The 14,128-nt window shown below is 44.6% G+C and overlaps 1 protein-coding gene across 1 annotated transcript; it reads left to right on the top strand.

Moving 5' to 3' along the window:
- The first annotated feature begins 8,549 nt into the window (after window positions 1-8,549).
- On the top strand, window positions 8,550-11,356 carry LOC109221226. Its single transcript, XM_019385689.1, has 5 exons — window positions 8,550-8,876; window positions 9,018-9,486; window positions 9,646-10,397; window positions 10,688-10,987; window positions 11,279-11,356. The coding sequence occupies exons 1-5, from the start codon at window positions 8,550-8,552 to the stop codon at window positions 11,354-11,356; spliced, it is 1,926 nt and encodes a 641-aa protein (XP_019241234.1).
- The last annotated feature ends 2,772 nt before the right edge of the window (window positions 11,357-14,128 follow it).

The raw sequence follows: 14,128 nt of genomic DNA, 5'->3' as shown, positions 1-14,128 counted from the left end.
TACTTGACGACCGCGTGCACTTACGTGAGTGCGTTTGGCCGCAACAAGTTTTTGGCGCCGTTGCCGGGGACTTAGAAATTAACTATTTTTCTAAATTAGACTTTTACTTTTATCTTTACAAGTTTTTTTTTCTTCTCTTTTTGTAAATATTCTAATTTTATTACTATTTGACTTTTCTCCTAGTGTGTTTCTAGTTCTCTCAACATGACATCTGGGAGGTCTGAATTTGAATATGGGAGTAAGGGTTGGTATTGGGACGTATATTCTCGATTAGGCGAATATGCGGAACGACGTTGTCTTCTGACAACGTTGGTGAATGATTGCTCTAAGGAGAGAGATGAACTTGCACATAAGATTGATAATTTTTGCTTGGTTGTACATAACTTAGATGCAGATTTGAGCACAAAGGTTGATGCGTGTAACGCCCAACAAATTAATAATGAGTTGTGTGAAAAAAATCTTCTAGACCAAATTGAGGAGCTAAAACGAGAATACCAATCACCAGACCATGTTTTTCTTGAGGATGCCAATATTGAGAAGAGTGCTCTAAAGTCATATGAGGGAGTAGATAACATTACTTTGGGAGACTTGAGTGTGTGTAAATATGGGGATGCAAATAGTAGTAAAATTCATGACAATCATTTTTTCACATTGTGTTTAGATAGTAAGATAGTAATCGAGCCATCAGAGCCAATGAAGGGGTCAAAGAGTGAGGATGAGAGCGCCTGTATTCTTGAATTTGTTGTGCCAAAAAGCAAAAATTACATTCCTCATCTAAAGGCCGAGAGGTGCAGAGTGAAAAATTTATTACTTGGCCTGGTTATCTTTGTAGCCCCACCAAAGGTTCATAGCCACAGACTGGATGCCATGTTAGGGGTACAATTCATAAGTTCAAGGTGGAGACAAAAAATTGGTTCAAGTCGTGCCGCGACTTTAAATTAGGCGCTTGTTGGGAGGCAACCCAGCTTTACTGTTTTTTTTTTATTTTTATTTATTTTTGTTTATTTTATTTTTCTATCTTTGTAGCGTTTTTTGTAGGATTATGAGCATATAAGAAAAGCCATTGGAAGTGTGCAAAAGTGAGCTATGTGGTTGAAATAAGTGTGGGGCGACCGCACAAAGGATCGTACCTGGGAGAAGTCTGAGTATCCCGTGAACTGCTAATGCTTCGGCCTTTGGCCTACCAGGGAGTCTCTTTTACCCTCTTGTTATTTTTAGTGTGCATTGAGGACATTGCACAATTTTAAGTGTGGGGCCAGGAGATTGTCTGGGTAATTTTCTGTGCTATGTTAGCTTAATAGTACTCGTTCTTAGTGTAGTAACTTTTTAAAAAAAAAAACAAAAAAAACGAAAAAAAAAATCAAAAAATTTGGACTTTTCCCGACGATGGATTTTGTGGACAGTTTTCTTGAGGGATTAAAGTCTAAACAAGAAAAAACACAAAAATAGGTCTTTTAGCTTTCTTTAGGTAGTAATAATTCCCCATGGTTTTTCTTTGTGCATCGGTTCTTTTTCATGGGATGTAGTTTGAATCGGGTAGTAGTATTTTTTTTATTTTATTTTTAGAGTAGATTAGAATTTAGGGAATACAAGGAGGAAGAATGATAAACCTAGGCGCCCTTGACTTGTTTGATAGTAGCATATTTAGGCTTTGGCATGTGTAGTATCTTCCCTATGATTTGAAATTATTGATAACGCCTTGCTTAGTTGGATAGCATGTCTTGTGATGCCTATGTCTCGTTTTCTTGACTTATGTTCACTTTGTGCTTAATGCTTAATATCTCGTGACTCCGTGAATACTTGCATTTGTTTGAGAGTCGGAATGGGATCGTCCTTAGTGAGTCATGTGCCATGTGTGGTGAGGTTTTTGTGTAGTCTATGTATTGTACTTGTGTCTAGAACTTGCCCGGTTTGTGAGTCGAAGCGAAATTTTAGGTGATGCTCGGCTTGAAAAATGATTTTAGGCTTTCTTTGATCTTTTGAGCTTATTGCTTACCACAAATAAAATTTATCCCTAGTTAACCCTTTTGAGCCTATAGACTTTTATTTGGCACCCACATTACAAGCTTATACCCTTTTTATTCTTAATTAACATTGTTTTGATCCCTTTTCCTCTTAAAGCACTTTAATTGTGAGATGAGCGCTAAAAGAAGTAAGAAGGAACTAAGTATGGGGTGGCTTTTGAGTGGAACCAATAAAAGGAAGAAAGGTGCACTTGTTTTGTAAAATAATACACCATTGGCGGAAATTAAAAAAAAAAAGAATAATCTGAAAAAAAAAGAAAAAAAAATAGAGATGAATACATTGTTGTCTTGTTCTTGATAGTGGGTATGAATTAATGTAGTGCTTAAAGAAGAAGGGAGCATTTTTGGGGTGATATTGTTTGTGAAAGTGAAGTGGATTGAAGAATTTATGCTTAAAGTTGATTATGTGGTGTGTTAAAGTGCTTAGGAGGGTTAGTCACTATTCCTAAATATATCCTACCCGTCCCTTAGCCCACATTACAACCATGAAAAAGACCTAATTGATTTTAGATTGAGCGAGCCTACATTAGTAGAGATTTACATTAAGGGCAAGCCTATGGTACCAATTACATGCATGTGACTTCTTTTGTGAGGGTGAGCAATTTTCTTTGATATATGTGAGCATGAGATTCGAATGTGTGGATTGATTTTACTTTCTTTGCTTTGGTTGTGAGGGCACATAGTTTCACGAGGGATAGGTAACATTATTAGACTTCTCTAGGATGTTGGGTGTTCAAGCCATGAGTGCATTGTGACATTGAGTCGGTTTTTGAGGCTAGGATTGTTGTGAGCATATTGTCTTTGTTTGAATATTTTTGAAGAATGACATAAGTAAAGGGAAGTGCATGATGATTGCATATGCTAGAGTTTAATTGTTGCTATCAACCATAATCATTGGTGTAGTGTGCTTCGAATATGTTAAGTGCTCATAGATAGAGTAAATTTTTGGTTGACTCGAGGACGAGCAACGTTTAAGTGTGGGGTGTTGATGATAGGCTATAATTATGTATTTTAGTCGATTATTACACTCTAATTTACTGCACTTTAATTGAGTTTGCGCGTTAATCGCTAGTGTTTTGCACTAGCGGTGTATTTTATGCCTTGTAGGAGTGATTCCGAGCTATGTAGATGTTATGAAATGAATCCGAGTGATTTGGAGCTTTAAATTTTGAGTAAAAGTTCAAGTAATTAAGCCGGGATCGTGTTTGGGGGTCAACGGATGATAGTTAGAGCGAACGAAGATTCCAGTAGGCATATTGTGCACTATCTAGTAAAATAGATATATCTTTTTGCTCAAAACTCCATTTGGGCTCCACAATATATGGTTGGAAAGATAACTCAAAGTTATACAACTTTCGTGTTTTACATTTTTCCAAATTCGAAATAGAACAGGGTGAAAAATGCACATCAATAGAGCAATCGCGCTAGTCAAACCCGGGAAAAATATCCTTTTTCACATTGGAGAAGGTATAATTGTTTGGGCCCAACCCTACTTGGTATATATACATGGAAAAACGGTATTTTGAGGGAGGAGGACGTTTTTGAGAGGAAAACACAAGTACAGAGTCGCCGTGGAGGCCGAGTTTCATCTTTTCTTCCACCAACTTAGTAATTTTTATGTTTCTTTGTATGATTTGTTATTTTGCTACAATGTCTATGTGGTGCTAAGCTTCACGTTCTAGAGTTGTGGTTCTTTTATGACTATTGTTATTCGGATATTGATTTTGATTTCTTAGTTTATCATGTTGGTTTATTTATTTAATCCTGCACTTAATTATTTGATTGTTTGATCACCAATTGAATACTATCTACGAATCTAGAGTTGAACTCGAAAGTGGGAATTCTAGATTGCATATAGGATTGAGTAGAGCAAGTTCTTGAACCTGGGCATCGGGGAACGGATTCGCAATTAGGATAGACATATACCTAATTGCCTTGCCTGGTTGAAATACAGGAATTATAAATGCGTTCTTGTTGATTCTAACTCCATAGATATATAGGCATTAGGTTAGCTTGAATAGGTGAGTAAGAACTCGACAGATTCTTATGAGTAATATTAACCCTGTCAACCAATAAACTCGATAAATTAGTTAGTCAATTCAATTGAAGAATACAATAGGAATGTTAGATAGCCCATAACCCTAGATCGTTTTCATTACATTGATGTCATAAAAATCTTCTCTTCCTCTGTTTAAAGTTCATTATTTATATTCTTTATTTAATTAGTTTAGAATCAATTACTTCTAGGTTTAATTCTTGTTTAGATAATCAGGATAATCTAATTTAGTTAATGGTTAATCACAAGTCCTCGTGGGTTCGACATCCGACTTTTAATCACTTTATTACTTGACGACCGCGTGCACTTGCGTGAGTGCGTTTGGCCGCAACATTGTATCCCATGTTTCTTGTAGTGTATTTAACCAATCTAACAAATTAATTATTTGCAGATGAAGTGTGCTTGGCCAGTTGAACGTGAAGCAAAGGTACGAGGCGTCTTTTTCAAGATATGTGCTGATAGGTTGACTGATATGCTTCGAGAAGCTCGAGATAAGAAAGAGATGCCGGATTGGATTACTGAGGATATATGGACTAAACTAACTGAGTATTGGGCCTCTCCGGAATTTAAAAAGAAAAGTGAATTGGCAAAGGCAACCCGTTTGTCCGACAAAGGTGGCTCCTTGCACACGGGAGGTTCAATAAGTACGGGGGCCCATCGAAGAAGATTGGTATATATTTATTATACTAGTCTAGTCCTGTGTTTATACAATTAAGTTACTTATTCTATGCGAGCTTGAATAAATTTGCCTAAATTCCAGTGCTGTTCATTCGGCTTATTTTAATACTTCAATTGTAATTTTTCTATTTGTAATATATGTCGTGTTTAAGTAAGGTGCTCGCCATCTGTTATACCCGATCTATTATTTGTCATCTTATCAAATTTATAGTAGCCTGGTGACCGAATATTGACTGTTGATGTGTATTTTATCAATTAATCTCCTTAGTCTTAGTTTGTGTTTGGCTTATGTGTTGAGTCATTTTAAAAAAAAATTCTTTATGTTTAGAACGTTATTTGCTTGACTTTTCTTTATTGTTCAGAGCTTGCTAGTTACTGTATTGTTGTATGCCATAAGCTCGTTCCTTAGTCAAGAGATCTCTTTGTTGTTCTTGTATGGGGTCGAATTTGATCGATCATGTCTCAAAGTCAACACGACCAACCACCGAATACTTACGAGTCGACATAAGGGGACGACCCGGTGGCAAGAGGAGAAACGACCCCGCGTTATCGTCGGCTCTGTTATAGAATGTACTCTAATTTTATCTTCCCATTAATTAAGGATCCTCTGTTATATAAAGGGGATCCGGGTCTTGTAAGTGGGGAGGGCTTTTTCTTTTGGGGAATACACAAGCTCATACTCTTTTTCATCTTTATCTCTCTACGATTCTATCTCTCTCTCTCTCTCCTTCACTATTACTGACATTTCGATTATTAAAGGTATCCTAGGGTTTATTATCTTCGATTACGATTTACCCCTTCATCATTTTGATTGATTTGCTCAAAAAGAGTTAATATCTTTTGAATCAAACAATTTGGCGCCGTCTGTGGGGATTTCTGTAGTTGAAATCATAGTTCCCACCTGGGATATCAAAAACAACGATCACTATTCTTCACACTCCATAGAAACCAACGATGGCAGAAAAAGAAGCAAGGTTGAAGATGATAGCAAATGTCTCAAATAACCTCTTGGACTCCCTCAACGAAGCCGGTAGAGAAGATACCGAGAATATAACACCAAGGGATACACCGGAGGGAGAGATCTCACCCTCTCCACTCGAGGATCTGACGATCTTGCGTGAAAGAGGAGCTTCTACGTCCACGGCAAAAGAAACATCACCAGTAGTCAAAAAGCTTCTCGAGGAGTGGTTGGCGAGCGCTATAAGCAACATGCTCGAAAAACCCCCTCTAGGAAATACCGAAGATTTGCCGGCGGCAGGAATCGCTGCTGTCACTGGCGAGCCAAGCACTGCACGAACCAGCAACACCCACACTGTCATCGATGCAAGTGATGTTACACTCGCAACCATCCTAAAGAAAATGGAAGAGATGGAAAACGAGAACAAAGCGCTTCATGATCAAATGAAAGAACACCAGGAAAGGGTTGACAAGATACCTGGCGCCCCTAAGCTGCTGCCAAAATGCGATGTAGGAAGGTTTGTCGAACAACCATACAGTGAGGAAGCTGCTCCCCATCCCATCCCGAAAACCTTCAAAATGCCACCATACTTGAAAATATACGACGGGACCACGGATCCAGAAGATCATCTAATCCATTACGTCACCGCAGTAAAAGGCAATGACCTGTCAAAAGAACAAGTGCCATCCGTACTGATGAAAAAGTTCGGCGAGACTCTGACAGGAGGGGCACTAACATGGTATTCACAGTTACCAGCACGGTCGATATCGACGTTCGAGGAGATGGCAGATAAATTTGCCATCGCTCGACATCTTCGCCATCCGGCAAACAGCGGGCGAGGGACTCTAAACTTCCTAGCCCGATTCAACAGGGTGAGAATGGGACTGCCCAATGTGTCAGAAGGAATGGTGGTCAATAGGAGCAGATCAAAGGCGACCAAAAAATTGCTCAACAGACTCATGGAGTACCCCCCACCACCACATGGGAAGAAATTCTTAACACCTACTGCGCTGAGGTAAGGGCAGACGACGATGATCTTAACGGGCCAACTCAGCTATTAACGTCGGTTCAAACCAAAGCAAGGAGGGATAGACGCAACAATGGGCGAAGAGATCAGGCCCCGCGTTTCAATCGAGAAAGACACCAGCCTTATGTCAGAACATCCAACCCGCCTCCTCCGAGACATGCATATGCCGTGCTACGACACACCGCACCCCTTCGAAACGAAAGAGGTATGCCTCCACTATTATCTGCTCATAACTTTTGTGTTTCCCCTTCAGAGATAGTGTACGCACTAGAGAAGCTGGGCATGAAGGTACAATGGCCGCCAAAAATGAGATCGGATCAAAGCACAAGCAGGTCAAACGTCCTCTGTGAATTCCATCAGGAAAGAGGACACAAGACTGAGGATTGCATAGGCCTACGACAAGAGGTAGTCAGAATGCTGGACCAGGGGCACCTGAGCTACTCAGCGATAAAGGAAGGGCCAACTTCACCAGAGGACGCGACCCCTCCCAAGGACCTCCGAAACCACCATCGCCGGCACACACCATACAGATGATCATTGGCGGCGGTGATGATTCAGTGATCAACCATGTCAAATTCACCGCCACACATAAACTCAAGCGGATGGTCGCTCACGAACGGTATGACGACTTCGAAGACAGTATCATCTTCAAAAAGTCAGATGCCGACGGTTTGTCTTTCCCCCATTATGATGCTTTAGTTATAACTTTATGCATCGCTGATACAGATATAAAAAGAATCATGGTAGATGACGGAAGTGGCGCGTGTATCATCCACCCGAGAGTCCTCGTACAAATGAGGCTCGAGGATAGAATAATACCGCGTTGCATAACACTAACGGGTTTTAACAATTCAGTAGAGCGGACGTCCGGAGAAGTAGTGCTGCCAGTCTTGGCAGGGGGAGTCACGTTGGAAACCACATTCCACGTCATGAACCAAGAAACAACCTATAATGCTATCATAGGACGCCCATGGATACACGCCATGCGAGCCGTCCCCTCAAGCTTTTATCAGGTGATCAAATTTCCCACACCATGGGGGGGGGGGGGGTATGCAGCATTCGAGGCGAACCGCGCACCGCCCAGGAATGCTATCGGATCGCCCAAGACTGAACACATACCAAGCAACTGAAAGGAGCAAGTGCGGAGGCATAGCAATTAGCCATGTCGGGAACTAAACTCAACCCCCCAGCAAAAGTCATCAAAGACCCTGACGTCGTAGAAGCCTGCAAGGCAACTATAGAAAACCCCGATCCAGTCCAGCTGGACGACGCCGACAGCACAAAAAAGGCTTACATCGGGCACAACCTCCCAGAACCATGTACGTTTCATGAATTTCTGACTAACAACGCCGATTTGTTTGCCTTTTCCCACTCAGATATGCAGGGCATCCCAAGGGATATCACCACCCATAGGTTGAATGTCGACCCGCTCTATCCGCCAGTACGGCAGGCAAGGAGAAAATTCAATGCCGCAATCAACAAAGCGGTCAGCGAAGAAGTGGAGAAATTACTCACCAATGGTTCCATCAGAGAATCGAAGTATCCCCAGTGGGTCGCCAATGTAGTCATGGTCAAAAAGAAGAACGGGAAGTGGCAAATGTGCATGGACTTCACCGACCTGAACAAGGCATGCCCAAAGGACTCCTCCCGTTACCCCACATCGACCAAATGATCGATGCAACGGCAGGGCATGAACTGTTGAGCTTTTTGGACGCTTACTCCAGTTATAATCAAATCCTGATGGGCGAAGAGGATCAGGAAAAGACAACCTTCATCACCCATCAAGGGACTTATTGCTACAAGGTAATGCCGTTCGGACTCAAGAACGCGGGGTCCACTTACCAGCGGTTGGTTACCAAAATGTTTAAGGACCAGCTCGGCAAAACGATGGAGGTCTACATTGATGATATGCTGGTAAAGTCGGCAAAGAAAAAGGACCACATTGATCATTTGAAGGAAGCCTTCGAGATATTGAGGAAGTACGGGATGAAGTTGAATCCGAAAAAATACGCTTTCGGCGTAGCCTCGGGGAAATTCCTGGGCTACCTCGTATCAGAACGAGGGATCGAAGTCAACCCTGATCGGATCAAGGCCATCGATGCAATACCTGAGGAACTAACCAGCAAGAAACAGGTACAGAAGTTAACAGGGCGAATAGCCGCCTTGTCGAGATTCATTTCACGGTCCTCAGATAGATGCCACAAGTTCTTCAACGTACTAAGAAAGGATCACGGGCTTCAATGGAATGAGTAATGCATTGACGCCCTGAAAAAGCTAAAAGCATACCTATCTTCACCACCCCTACTCGTCAAAGCGAATCCAGGCGAATGTTTGCTCGTGTATTTGGCAGTATCCGAGGTCGCTGTCAGTGCGGTCTTGGTCCGCAAAGACAAAGGTACACAATCTCCTATTTACTATATCAGCAAAACTTTAATAGACGCCGAGACAAGGTACCCTCACCTTGAAAAACTGGCCCTGGCCCTAGTCGTAGTTGCACGCAAGCTAAGACCTTATTTCCAATGCCACCCCATAAAGGTAATAACAACCTTCCCCCTAAGGGGCGTCCTACATAAGCCCGAGCTCTCAGGCAGACTCGCCAAATGGGCAATAGAGCTCAGCGAGCACGATATAACTTACCAACCGCGAACTGCCATCAAGTCGCAGGTACTCGCTGATTTTGTCGCCGACTTCAGCGGGGAGATATTGCCAGAGGCGAAACAAGAAGCGCTCTGCGCTTCCGCATGTACCAACCTCTGGACTTTCTATACTGACGGCGCCTCAAATGCCTCAGGATCGGGACTGGGACTCGTCCTCGAAGTCCCTACGGGCGAAGTGATTCGCCAGTCCATACGATACCCCAAGATGACTAACAACGAAGCCGAGTATGAGGCTGCGATTGCAGGTTTTAAGTTAGCCCTTAAATGCGGTGCCTGGCGGCTCATCCTCCATTGCGACTCTCAACTCGTCGTAAATCAAGTCACCGGGACTTTCCAGATCAAAGAGCAAAGGCTGCAAAAATATCAGTCCGAGATCCATAAGTTATTGCCGGAGTTTGAAGAATGCCACCTCGATCAGATTCCTAGAGCACAAAACATTGAAGCAGATGGCCTCGCCAAATTGGCTGCGGCCACCAAGAATATCAATAAAGAGAACGTGGTCACCCTCCTTCACTCGGCCATAGACCACGTCAAGGTACTCTCTCTGAATCTAACTTGGGACTGGCGTAATCGCTTTATATCCTACTTACAGGACGGAACACTCCCGCAAGACAAAGAGGAAGCTAAGAAACTCCGGACACAAGCGGCTCGATACAGCCTAATAGATCATAACCTCTACAAGAGAACGTACGGCGGACCCTTGGCCAAATGTCTAGGGCCGCACCAAACAAGGCAAGTACTAGAGGAAGTACACGAGGGTCACTGCGGAGCCCACACAGGGAACCGCGCCCTCGTGCGATGCATCATCCGTGTTGGATACTACTGGCCTACTATGAAAAAGGAAGCAGCAGACTATGTCAAGAGATGCGAGCAGAGCCAGAAGTTCGCCCCTATGATACATCAAGCAGGCGAACTACTCCATTCCGTCACGTCGCCATGGCCTTTCATAAAATGGGGAATGGACATAGTCGGCCCCCTTCCGGCAGGACGAGGAAAGGTACGTTTCCTTTTGGTTTTAACTGACTATTTCTCTAAGTGGGTGGAAGCAGGTGCGTACGCACAAATACGCGAACAGGAGGTCATCGCCTTTATATGGAAGAATATTATATGCCGTTTCGGCATCCCAAAAGAAATTAGCTGCGATAACGGACCCCAGTTTGTCAGAAAGAAAACGACTGAGTTCTTCAAAAAATGGCACATCAAGCGGATACTCTCACACCATATCATCCCGCTGCCAACGGCCAAGCCGAGTCCTCCAACAAAGTGGTATTGAACATATTAAAAAAGAAGCTCGAAGAAGCCAAAGGGCTATGGCCCGAATTATTACCTAAAGTATTATGGGCATATCGAACTACACCAAAGTCCAGCACGGGAGAAACGCCATATTCACTGGTCTATGGGACCGAAGCAGTCATACCCGTCGAAGTTGGGGAGCCCAGCCTGAGATACTCCCATATAAGCGGAGCAGTTAACGACGAGAGTAGGTTGCAAGACCTAGATGAGGTCGAAGAATGGAGAGATATGGCTCACATACGAATGATATCCCAGAAGCAGCAAGTAGAGAGGTATTACAACCAGAAGGCAAAGGTAAGATCACTCAAAGTTGGCGACTACGTCCTCAAAGCCAAAACACTTGCATCAAAGGACTCAAACGAAGGAAAGTTGGGAACCAACTGGGACGGACCATATAAAATCACAGCGACGGCAAGCAAAGGAGCCTTCCAACTGGAAACAATGGAAGGAAAGCCGCTCCAAAACAACTGGAACGTCGCCCACCTCAAGTACTTCCACTTCTGAAAGGCGTCTCCTAAGTCGTACTATTTTTCCCTCACCCGAGTTTTTTCCCAATTGGGTTTTCCCGGGGAGGTTTTTAATGAGGCGGCGAAGGGGAAACCCTGTGGATCAAAGCGCAGTTCACCACCTCGGCCCGTCGACACGATCTCTAGACCGAAGTAATGAAGGGACGACACTAATCAATCTCCATTGGATACACAGAAATCTCCATTATATGAACGGAAGTTGATACACTAGTCAATCTCCATTGTATACACAGAAATCTCCATTATATGAACGGAAGTCGATCTCCATTGTACAAACAGAAATCTCCATTATACGAACAGAAGTCAAATCTCCATCGTCGAAGCAATATGATAATGGCCAAGGCCATCAGTTCGACCTCGTTCGAACCACGACGGATACTACTTCGACGACAGTCGAAGCAACATCTTAATGGCCAAGGCCATCATCAGTTCGACCTCGTTTGAACCACGATGGATACTACTTCGACGACAGTCGAAGCAACATCCTAATGGCCAAGGCCATTATTAGTTCGACCCGTTCGAACCACGACGGATACTACTTCGACGAAAGTCAAAGCAACATCCTAATGGCAAGGGCCATCATCAGTTCGGCCTCGTTCGAACCACGACGGATACTACTTCGACGACAGTTGAAGCAACATCCTAATGGCCAAGGCCATCATCAGTTCGACCTCGTTCGAACCACAACGGATACTACTTCGACGAAAGTCGAAGCAACATGATAATGGCCAAGGCCATCATCAGTTCGACCTCGTACGAACCACGACGGATACTACGACGACGGTCGAAGCAACATCCTAATGGCCAAGATCATCAGTTCGACCTCGTTCGAACCACGACGGATACTACGACAGTCGAAGCAACATCCTAATGGCCAAGGCCATCAGCTCGACCTCGTTCGAACCATGACAGCTACTACTTTGACGATAGTCGAAGCAACATCCTAATGGCCAAGGCCATCATCAGCTCGACCTCGTTCGAACCACGACGGACACTACTTCGATGATAGTCGAAGCAACATCCTAATGGCCAAGGCCATCAGTTCGACCTCGTTCGAACCATGACGGCTACTACTTCGACGACAGTCGAAGCAACATCCTAATGGCCAAGGCCATCATCAGCTCGACCTCGTTCGAACCACGACGAAATCTTTTAACAGTAGTAAACATAACCTCTGTGGAGACTGTGTCATGAAAAAACCCAAAAAGGGAAAAGCAGCAAATAGACGAAGCGACAAAAACAAGAGTTTATATTACAACAAAAATCATTTACATTCGCCCCTACGGACGGGCCTTAGTACAACCCGCAACCAAAAAATGCGGAAACAAAACAGACAAGCTTAAACTACTCATTACCCCCTGTGGGATAAGCATCTTCATACCATGAATCTGAGTCAAGGTGGTTGACGTCCTCAGAGGTAACATCCTCCCCATCAGGAGAGTTGGGGTCATACCCGCATGATTCGCGAGCGTTACGTGCCTCATTATGCGCCGCCCGAACCTCCGCCTCCATCGCCTGGCCCTCGGCGTGTAAAGCTCTATATACATCAAGTCGAGCCTCCGTATAGACCCACATCTCATATGTGCTACGAGGCAGGCCCCGACCAAATAAAAGACGAGATGAGGAGGGCCGAGAACGACGATCTGCTTCTTCTGACCTCGGTGGAGCTACCTGCCTTTGCAACGCAGCCAATTTATCGACGTTAGCACTCAGCTCGCCCTTGAGTCTATCAACTTCCGCCATCTTAGCACCCAGCTCGGCGATCAAACCAGCTACCTTCTGCTGCAGGTCCGCATTCTCCGCAGTCACCCCTCGACTCAACTCGAGTTCATCCTCCTTCGCCCTATGGAGGGCCTCCAACTCGCTGCTGCGAGCAACGGCCCTCACAAGCTCCCCATCCGTCTCCTCCAGCTCCGCCACCCTACGTTCCAACTGGGCCTCCCTCTGCTTAAGCCCCTCGCGGAACACTTGGAACTCCGGGTCCTGTTGGAAGAGGTCGGCTATCCCTCGGTGCTTAGTGCGATACTTTCGACACTTCATCAACATCTTCTTATAGAGGTCCGTCCTCTTCCGCTCACGACGATCTCTCTCCACCTCCAGGACGAGGGTCTAAAAAAAAATAGAAGTAAGCACATTTCCATGTCGATCCTACAACACGCAAAAAAAAAGAGAAGGGGGTGAGGAAACCTACCTGTAAGGCCATGCCAGCGACCTTCCGAGACAGCTCCATATCATTCATTATTTTGAGCGTCTCACTCTCAGGAGCGGCACATAAAAGGGAAAAGGTCGATGCGGCCTGCTCACTATATAACAACAAATTTTAGTCTCCCGGGATCACTATGCGACGGTCAGACCCATCCGACGCCATCTCCACATGGGTATGACGATCTAGAAATTCATTTACGTCCTCCGAGGCGACGTCGGAACCCGACTCATCAGCTTCCACACTAGGCCCTCCGACATTAGTCGACGAGCACCTCTCGGCGGAGCGCACCAAACTAGCTCCAGGGACGGCCCTCCTCTCCTGGGCTAACCTCCCCGATAAAATGGCATCAGCCATGAACACAGGCCTTGGCATCGTCCGGGGTGCCCCACTTCCGTCAGCTTCAGTGGCTACCCCCTTTCCCATCTCCAGTCTTCTCCTCTTTCTTTCCAACGGCTCTTCACCATTGGAAGATTCGTCGATAGGTTGCGGGGCCGGTGCCATCAAGGTCGACTCCCCCATAGCCGCAGCTGTGAACGTGGCCCCCTGTTGAGAAGTTAGAGGACAACCCTCTCGGACAGACTCGCACAATATATCCCGAGCGTCCGAGGCGGCGTTGGGTTGCATGAAAGCGGGAACTGGCGCCCTCCTCCTAGAAGCACCTCGACCTGTTGCCATAAAATCATACAGGTAAGCAAGGTCGTA

This window comes from Nicotiana attenuata, unplaced genomic scaffold, assembly GCF_001879085.1.
Source record: "Nicotiana attenuata strain UT unplaced genomic scaffold, NIATTr2, whole genome shotgun sequence".
NCBI classification, from domain to species: domain Eukaryota; kingdom Viridiplantae; phylum Streptophyta; class Magnoliopsida; order Solanales; family Solanaceae; genus Nicotiana; species Nicotiana attenuata.
This window is presented reverse-complemented; position numbering and strand designations above follow the sequence as displayed.

Bases quoted from the DNA above. Each gene is read 5' to 3' on its own strand.
- LOC109221226 (XM_019385689.1), top strand. From the start codon at position 8,550: ATGCCGTTCGGACTCAAGAACGCGGGGTCCACTTACCAGCGGTTGGTT. The intron at 8,877-9,017 runs GTACAGAAGTTA...GCCCTGAAAAAG, and splicing joins AACTAACCAGCAAGAAACAG to CTAAAAGCATACCTATCTTC. The intron at 10,988-11,278 runs GTAAGATCACTC...GTTTTTAATGAG, and splicing joins ATTACAACCAGAAGGCAAAG to GCGGCGAAGGGGAAACCCTG.